This window comes from Montipora capricornis, chromosome 10 (assembly GCF_036669925.1).
Source record: "Montipora capricornis isolate CH-2021 chromosome 10, ASM3666992v2, whole genome shotgun sequence".
NCBI classification, from domain to species: Eukaryota; Metazoa; Cnidaria; class Anthozoa; order Scleractinia; family Acroporidae; genus Montipora; species Montipora capricornis.
Window position 1 is genome coordinate 20,555,772 of NC_090892.1, and position 10,000 is coordinate 20,565,771.

The window sequence follows — 10,000 nt, forward strand, 5'->3', positions numbered from 1 at the left end:
AAATTATTTCATCAAGATATTCTTGAAAACGCTCCAGGGAATTGTGTTGCCTATAGACAACTCCTTGTATTATATTGCGATTTTTTGGTAAATATACCTCAATCCAAAGAGCCTGAAAGCTTCATTAGAACATTTTTCAACAAATGTGTATTTGAGTTCCTCGTCAATATACATGCCAACACCTCCAGCCGAAAGAGGTGTCGACACATATTCAAAGTTGTAATTAGGAATAGCAGGATTAAAGTCCAAATTTGCATACTCGTTTTTTATCCTAGTTTCTGTAATACCTATGATATTAAAGCGAAAATCAAGCTCTTCCAATAAGTGCGTTTGGAAGTTTTCTAAATTACGCCTCAGGCTTCGGATATTGGTATGAAAAAGTGAGAATTTTGGAAAGGACGAAGGTTGCATGTGCTCTTTTAGCTGAAAAAAGCTATGTGGAGAATAATACTTACAACTGATTGCGGGAGAAAGGGTTCTTATCTAGTAGAAAACCATTTAAGGTAAATAAATCTAAATCTTTGAAGCTTGGTAGACAATCAAGGTATTTTTTTGTAGGAAGGTTTGTATTTAGACCATTGTTGAACTGGCCATGCGAAGATATAACATCGTAGGAATAATAAGGAAGCTCTCGAAAGAGAGCTTTGTCTGAAGAATTAATGGTTACTTAGCTCTGGTAATCCTTGACGAGGCTTGAGGTTCTCTAAATCTCTAGCAGTCTTAATCGCGATAGGCCGAGAACCTTCGTTTTCCCTCATCCAAATGGGGAATTTTTGGCCCAACAATATGCGTAGCCAAACCTCTCCTTGAAATTTCTTGCATCGGACATCAAGTGCTGAAGCCGCGGAGAAAGATGATAAAAAATACCAACACTTTCCATAGAATCCTGCTCCCGGAGACCGATGCTTGAAGGAATGATTTTAGTTACCTCCCTTCGAAGCGCATGACTTGATCACGGGCAAGACGTCTGGTAAACTTACAAACTATCGGCTTAGGTCGCCCTTCGGCGCCCGCAGCGTGGCGTGGTGTAACTCGGTGAGCTATGTTAATATCATAGGTCTTGATGTCCACTCCAATGGCACCAAAAATTTTTAAACAGAGTTGTGATGTTTCATAGGCACTTTCACCTTGTTTGAGCTCGGGAACACCAACCAGCTTCACATTATATGAGTAACTGTACTCCTTAGCAAGATCGATGGCCGATGAAAGTTCATTAACTTTGGTCAATAAATCGCTCAATGTTTTCTCAATAGCGTTCAATTTGTCCCCAACTTGTTTTCGAAATTTCGCTAAGTCATCATACTCCTTGCTAAGATATACAAGAGACTTCATTTGCTCAGCAGCTTCACTCGAACTTTCAACATGGCCGTCATCTCCCCTCGTCTTGAAAAGATCTTGCAATTGCTTCAACTCATTAAAGACGTCTTCAACTCTTTTCTTTAGCTTTTCATTCTCTGCTTTCAAAGACTGGACGGTTTCTTTAACCATTCTACTGTCGAAAGCTGTTTAGTGGTAAAATTAGACAAATAACTATGGAGCTCTCCCACACACGTCTGCACTCTGCGCGGTCTGCACTATCCAGCCCAGCCCCGAGTAGCCTTTTGGAACTGACGACTTGCACATGTCAGAGCGGGTGTCAGAGCAACTGCTCGTGTAACAACACAGGCTTATCATGTTCAGAGGCATGTTATTGCATGGCCAGCAGTGACATGTGTAGAAATCCGCACGGAGTTCTGTTAGACTTCATTTCTGATTCTGATTCCGAGGACTCTGATTCAGAGTGAGAACAATAATTTTCGTTGTTGTCGTTAGTACTATAGTCACAAATCCGAATATTGCAGTATCTTAAATCAGAAACGAGTAACGGCGACATTTTCTTTATTTTTCATTTACAAGTGATATGTTTGTTTGCCTCCAAGGGACTACACTCGTTTGCAAGCTAGATCTAGACTGATAAAAGTGATATACAGTAAACAGTTTTTATTCCCAAAGGCTTTGCTAAGACTATAGAAAGAGCAAAAGAAAGTTAATTTAATAAAGAAGGGATACATGTTTTGTTTTTGCGAGACTGTTCTTCCAAACAACGGCGAACGCACGTTTGTTAATAGTCACTGATTCGTTACTGGTCACGTTTAAAATCACGTGACCAATCACGTGACATACTTAATAACTTCCAAATGAAGCAAATGTGTATTTAGTGAATTTCGCTTAAATGGCTGATTTCGTTGATTTTCACCAAGAAATAGCGATGTAAACTGCGTCTGAGTGTGTAGCCTCGTTTCCATGCTGAGCCGTGAGGTGGGCAAGAAAACATCCCCTTAACTCGAAACCTATACCACAATTCAACTTTACGAACTACCTGGCCTTAATCAGGAGGTCTTTCTCTACAAGAATCAGGCGGCAAACATTTTCTGCGGCGATGGTTGAACGAAACTCTTATTTTTCGGTTTCTGCTCCCTGACTATGTTGTATTGTTGTATTGCATTTTCATTCCTCGCCTTTAGATACATGTATGCAAATTTACCTGTGCAATATAGCGAGGCAAAAATAAACCAAATGGAATTATTCGCCAGTTCTACGTTAAGATTAGTTCTATTGCTACACAAAGCTAAAGACTAGCCTGCATGTAAGCGGTTATAAGGAAACAAATTTTCGATTTTCGAAGTAAATTTTGGTTTTCAATTCCCTAGAAATGTTCTTATAAATTGAAACACGGCTTTGCCACTGTGTGCCGAGAGAAATAATTTATTTAGGTTGTGAGTTAGTGAGGCATGATTCACAAATAAAGAAACTCTTTTTAAAAGGTTCGTACAACCTCAAACCTTTACTAAGGTGGCTTCATAACGCCCTCTTGGGAATCGGATTGCGGAAGTAACCAACAAACTCGATGATAACAGGTCTTTTCCTTCACGCAGCTTAGAATTAAAGTAAACAAGTTACTTACATTGGATTCTGTGGTACCCAGTGTATAGACGGGTAAATATCGCTGCCAGAGACGAAGCTCAACTTGACGAAGAGACCCAGAAGAAAACACAAGATAAACTCCATTCTTTTGTATTCACCACTTCAAGGTATTGAAGTCCGTTGAAGATCGATTGATTTGCTTCGGCTCTCACATCCTGAGCATGCAAGTATCATGCCACGAACGAGATTGTGTAGTCTGAGATAATGTGATAATTTGAGTTTACAGCTCGTTCTATTTGTCACACAACGACCAGTGCGGATGTAAATTTATATCTCTATATAAGGAAATACCATTGAGCTGTGAGTCATATGCCTAAATTGAGCCTTCCAATAGACCGTATTCACAAATAATGGCCAATAATTTATTATTTTGTCTTTGTGCTAGCCTCACTTTGGAGCAAAAATTATTTTGAATTAATTTTGTGCTAATGAGGCTAGTGAGGATGATTAACGACAAAAGAATAATTGCTTAGCCGCCATTTATGAATACGGTCTATGACCATGCTTACAGTTAGTAATAATATCCTATAATAGTCAAGTGCTATATATATCCCAAAGTCCCTTGTTGGCAGACGGAGGATGAACAAATGAATTTTTCACTGTGCACGTGATTCCCTGACACCTGTAATTTAGATTCTACCTCAGAGTTAGAGCACATTTCGTTTCTACCCTCAGGCTTCACTATCACCTTGAGTACTTTCCGGTTTTCTATTGTACACTCAAGTTCCCTTTTACGCTTGCAATTACCAGCCTCATTTCTTGTGTCATTGGATTTTTTCTCTCATCTCAGTTTCCCTTTTTCCTTTAAGCTGTAATTCATAAGTTAGTCGATTCTTGGGGATGAGTTTATTGATCCGTCTTCTTTGAGGAAAACGATTAAATGATTAAAAGTGGATCGGATTTCATTTGTCCGAAATATTTTATTTAGAAAAAAAAAAAAAAACGACATTGCGCGGCTTTGCGGCTTCGCAGCTACGTGGCAACGGTCTTCCTGGCTTCTTGGCTTGCGGCTACGGGGCTACGCGCTTGCGAGGCTACGTGGCTAAGTTGTTCCGTGAATTGATGTGTAAGCGACTATGCGGGCAATGCGGGTGCGTTATGCCGTTGAGGGGCTAAGCGGGTACTCCACTATGGGGATACGTCACTAAGAATGCACCCAACACTCAAAATAATAGAGGTAGTTGTCATTTAAGTAAAATACCTATTTATGTGAGAAAAAGGGAGAAAGGTCTTCTGTGAAATTCATTTTACACAGAGAAACGTATCGTACAATGGAAGCGTCATGACTACTGCAATAGTGGATGCTAATGAAATGTCTGATAAGACAGAGGTGGATATCGAAATAATTGTAGCTTGCCCTTTACAATAGTTATAAGCCACTTTTAAATACAATATTAGCAAACGACAGAAATTCATCATAAGAACGTGCGGGTAAGAAAAAATATGTACATACATTATATAATTGTGTTTTTCGTTTGCCAAACACGGGGGAACATTTCATGTGAAATAAAGTCTGTATCAATTAGCCACTATCAAAAATACCATAATACTCTTTGTTTGTCCCTCCAGAATTTTGCATAAGCATTGTTTTTATTTTCTCAATCTTTTATTTTTTAAATTTTTAAAATTTTTTAAATGGAAACTAGTGAGCAGCACACAGCAACTGATCTTGTTAACTTTGTTTATTATCCGAACGGCCTCGTCTGATCAAACAGACTTCATCAGGGATGCTAAGAGAGGTCTAATGGGAACTAGTTTTATACATGAAGTTAAAGTACAAAGCATGTTCCAGTAAGGGTGTGAACAGCAAAACACCCACGAGAAATACGAGCAGGATATAACGCAAATCCTGCGTAGAAGAGATGCAAAGTTTAATTTATTTTTGGGGCTCACGATTTAACGTTAAATCGATGAAAAATGCAAACTTATTGTGCAAAGAAAAATTCAAGACAACTTGATCAACGGTATGAGAGTTATTTATCCGTGTTTCTTTGATTATTTTACGCTGATAAGGAAATGCAGAAATTAGAAACATAAACTGTCATCGATCGCACAAATTTTTCAACATTGTCTAAGGGGAAGAGGTGACGCGAAAAACGCAGCGAAAGAAGAGCAAGCGTTGCTCGTGTAACGATGAAAGCATGTACAGTGAATTCTCTACCTTTCGGCCAAATTTGGCAAGTGTCCTAAAGTCTTTTGACCAGGATTGTAGTTTCTTGCTCTTCATTATCGTGCAAAGAAAGTCACTTATCAGCTAAGCCCGAGCCTTGGAACGACCTAAAGTAGAGGTACATTGATCAGTCCTTTCAACGGGTTTGGTTTTCACACTAGGTGACGACCCCTCGAAAAATTGTACCTTTACAAGTAATCGAGAAATATCCGTTCCTTCGATACGTTTTGAGGAAGAAACTGCAATTCGGAGGCACATGGGATCGTCGTTCAACACGACATGCTCGCCTTCTCAGGTGATGGGTGGAGCCCCTCAGCATCAATCACATGACCCAAGAACAGGACCTTCTTCTGCAGGAAACTACACTTGGATAACTTGAGTTGCACTGCATACCTCTCAAGCCTACTCAGCACGGCCTCTAGCCGATTTCGGTGCTCTTGGTCATTCCGCCTGTAATCAATATGTCATCGATGTAACACACAACACCATCGATACCCTTGAGGATGGTGTCAATGGTTGACTGGAAAATTGCAGGAGCATTTGCCACACCGAATGGGAGACGGTTGTACTGGTAGAGTCCCTTACTGGTGTTGATGGTGAAAAACTGTTTGGAATCCTCACTCAGAGGAAGCTGCTGATATTCATGCTTGAGATCCAACTTCATAAAACGTGTCCCTCCTGCCAGAACACTTAGCAAGTCTTGGGGATTTGGTAGAGGGTATTTGTCAACATCCAAAACTTGATTCACCGTGACCTTGAAGTACCCACATAGACGTATACCGCCATCTGCCCTAGGGACGACCACAACATGCACTGTGTGAAACCTTGGTCACAACTCCCTCCTTCTCCAGGCGATCTAATTCTGCCTCAACCGCAGGTCTTAAAAGGAGTATGGCCCAGGTCTCGTCTCATGAAACTTCGGGGTGGCCTCCGAGTAAACACATAGCCTGGCTTCGAACCCATTGATTTTTCCCAGGCCTGGACCAAAAACACCCTTTTACCTAGCAGACAGTTCACTGACAAAATCAAGAGAAGAAACATTTAAAAGCTCCTTCCAGTTCAGCTTAATAACACTGAGCCAGTTGCGACCAAAAATAGTTGGTTTTGCCATCAACGCCTGCAACAATTAGAGGTAACTTAGCAATCTGGCCCTGATACTCATGCACCTCAGTTTCTCCACATAAAGGTAGCACAGTCCCAGTATAAGTTTTCAGCAAGGTGCTTGCCGGCCTCAGCTCCAGATGACCCAATTTCTCCTTGAACATTTTCTTGGGAATGACTGTCACGGATGCTCCAGTGTCCACTTCCAATACCAATTCCTTACGCTCCACTGTCGTGGTTACAGTAGCGGCTTGGTTATCCTGTTCACGGATTGTGAAGAATACAAAGGAATCATGCATCTCATCACAGTTACTAGCACTCTCGATGTACCACTGGCATCGTTAGACTCCTTGGAATGACAAACCTTTTCAGATGACCCACTTTACCACATGCATCACATGGATATTTCTTATATTTACATTCAGAACTGTTATGTTCAGTGTTCCCACAACGATGACAAGTAGCTTTGGACTTCTCTCCCTTATCCCTTATTAAATTTCTTGGGTTTGTGAACCTCTTCCCCCTACCGGTGAACTTCCTCAGTTTTTGTGATGTTTTGAATGGATTTCAAAACGGGATGCAAATGATTAACAACTATTTAATAAACAGTTGCAAGAAGACAATTTACATCATAGGTGGACGCCATGATCGTTCTGTTCGATATCCCATAGTTCCTAGCGAACATCCGGTTTCAATAACTTCCGGTTTATATGAACATTACATCTCTTTCCCCCTAGTGGGTAACTCTCTAGAGTAATATGGAAAGAAATAAAATAAACTTCAACTAATCAATGTCCATTAAACTATGACTACTGACTGAAATCAAAGTTCAACAGAAACAAACGTTTTTGTACAGGCGACAGCATTGTTAACTTAACACACTATACTGTCATAGTTCAGAGCTCACAGTTGACTAAGAATCTAGGCCTACAAATCAAGAATCTGACAAGGAACTCGTTTCGTGGAAGATCTACGCAATGGTGGTTGACCAACTGGGTGAGACGCACTAGCTTGGCTCTCTGGGATAGGGCTAAAAGAACTAAAAGGACTAGGTTGCATGCCAGGGGAGCTCACAGGTTTTGATGCAGACGGGTCAGAAGCATGAGCACGTGTGCGTGAAGCAGGCAGCTCTTGTTGGTGTTTGATGTCAGCCGGAGAGCTGAAACCACTGTCACGGGACGGATCATCATCATGGTTGATGACTGACTGGTCCAGAGTTTTAAAGACAGAGGAATTTCTGGTAACCGTGCGATTCTCGTTTTCAGCGGTAATCATGCTGCCTTTCTTATCCACTACAGTCAAAGGGGTAGGGTCGTAAACAGTTGTACCTTTAGACGCAGTAAATGGTCTCTTCACTAGTACGATTTCACCAGGTGAGATGGGTTTCACATAGACCTTGCTGTCAGCACGAGCCTTGAACTTGGATCTTTGCGAGAAATCGCGCTTGCGGACGATCTCCGACACAGGGTCAACGAAGTTGGTCTGTGGTAGCTTGGTACGCACAGGACGTTTCAGTAACAATACTGCTGGTGGTTTGATGAGGAGAGGTGCGATAGTTTCTCAGAATCGCTTCCAGTTCCTTTCTCCAGTTTCTTCCTTCCACTTTAGCGGCTTAAAGACACTTCTTCAGGGTTTTCACGAATCTCTCAACTTCACCGTTGGTCCTAGGTCATAATGGGGTTACCTTGCAATGCTTGAAACCGAGCGCATGAGCAAATTTGGCAAACTCTTTTCCGCTGAAAGGTGGACCATTGTCTGTTCTAACAATCTTGGGATTTCCGAATGTAGCAAATAGCTGATCGAACGTAGGTATGACAGCCCTAGCGGACGTTGACGACACTGATTCTACGAACGGGAACCTTTAATAATCATCAACCAGTAGAAGTAAGGTTTCACCCTCAACATGCGCAAAGTCAATGCTTACTTCATCAAAAGGACTGTCAGGAAGAGTTGATACTTGAACAGGCTCTCTAGCGTACACTGGGGTTACAACTTGGCACAGTAAACAGGCCTTGACCTTTGTTTCAAACAGTTTGTCCATGCATGGAAACCACACCTTTTCTCGCAGGAAGGCCTTAGTTTAACTATGCCCAAGTGACCTTCTTGAGCGATGTCAGCAATTCGTTCTTATAGTGCAGCAGGAACTACTAAACGATCCGATTTTAACAGGACAGTGTCAGTGCAGGTTAACTGCTCCTTGACTTGCTCGTAGCGGGATAGCTGAGATAATGATACACCAGGTGGCGCCTTATGCCAGCAACCAGATTTCATTTCAGATATAACCGCTTGTAGCACTGGATCCGTTTCGGTTGCAGATTTTCCTCAGACAATGTTACAGCTTTTGGTACTGCATTTCTTGTAAGAAAAGAGATGTGGTCTTCAGACTCGATTTCATAATTGTGAGATTCCAAGTCTCCTACTGGGTGTCTCGAAGCTCCATGAGCCAACGTTCTATCCTGGCGGACGGTTTAGAGGTGGGGTTGTTAAAAAAGGAAACCAGAGGTTGATGGTCTGTGATTACTTTAAATTCCCCTCCATAGTTGAACAGGTGAAAGCGCTTTACAGCCCCGTAAACTGACAAAGCTTCACGATCAATCTGTGGATATCTAGCTTGAGTTGGTGTCAGTGGAGAACTTGGATAATGCAAAGGTGTCACTTCATTAGTCGAAACATCCTTCTGGGTCAGGACAGCACCTAAACCAATGGGACTACCATCGACAAAGATGGAAGTAGGTTTCTTTGGATCAAAGTATCCAAGGGTAGTGTTGGTAGATAGTGCCGCTTTTAGGCGTTCGAATGATGACTGCTCTTCCTCAGTCCACTGCCACTTCACTCCATTACAGGTCAGCTGTCAAAGAGGCCTTGTGATTAGTGCAAAATTTCTAATGAACCTAGAGCAGAATGCAGCTGAGCTAAGGAGGCTTCGTACTTCAGATGCATTGGTTGGTGGCACAACATTTTGAAGAGCTTCAACCTTTTTAGGGTCAGGTGACATGCCCTTTTCAGAGAACACATGCCCAAGGAAGAGCATAGTGGGAACTCGAGACTGACACTTAGGTAAGTTTATTGTCAGACCACTCTCCTGGAGTTGACGGAACACTTGTCTCAGATGTCGATCATGAGTTTCTTGGTCTGCGCCCCCAACATAGATGTCATCACTGATGTTCTTGACGCTGGGTATGCCACGGATTGCGTCACCCACCTTCTTTTGGAAGATTTCTGCTGCGCACGAGAGACCAAAATCGAGACGTTCGTATTGGAACAGTCCAACGTGTGCAGAAAGCGTACTCAGTGCTCTCGAGTCGGGATGCAATGGGATCTGGTGGTACCCTTGATTTAAGTCGATCTTACTAAACACTTAACTACTGTTCAAGTCCGACACTACATCATCGACGATGGGTATGATGTGTCGCTCCCTGATGATAGCTTTGTTTAATGAACGCATGTTCACACAAATTCTATTGTCGTTCGGTTTATTCGGCTTGGGCACAACAACAATTGGCGATACCCAAGGGGTGGGGCCTTCTACGGGTTCAATGATGTCATCATTTTCGAGCTGTTACAATTTTTCCTCTACCTGTTTTCTTACATGGAAAGGGTCTCGGCGATGTGGCTGAGCCACGGTTTTGACAGATTCATTTACATGTATGAGTGCTGGTTCACTTTTGTACTTTCCCATTCCACTGGTTAGATTAGGAAATTCCTTGAGAAAATCTGGGTTATCAGGTGGCAGGCTAACAGGAGGTTCGACCGTACTAACAGCTT

At 42.0% G+C, this 10,000-nt stretch overlaps 1 protein-coding gene across 3 annotated transcripts in view; it reads right to left on the reverse strand.

The window, feature by feature from the left end:
- Positions 1 to 3,225, reverse strand: part of LOC138022387 (uncharacterized) — a 52,167-nt gene extending 48,942 nt beyond the window's left edge. For all 3 annotated transcript variants that reach the window (XM_068869508.1, XM_068869506.1, XM_068869505.1), the window contains exon 1: positions 2,945 to 3,225. In XM_068869508.1, the coding sequence (XP_068725609.1) occupies positions 2,945 to 3,048 (104 nt within the window). In that variant the 5' untranslated portion in view covers positions 3,049 to 3,225. The remainder of the gene's footprint in view (positions 1 to 2,944) is intronic.
- Positions 3,226 to 10,000: the final 6,775 nt, after the last annotated feature.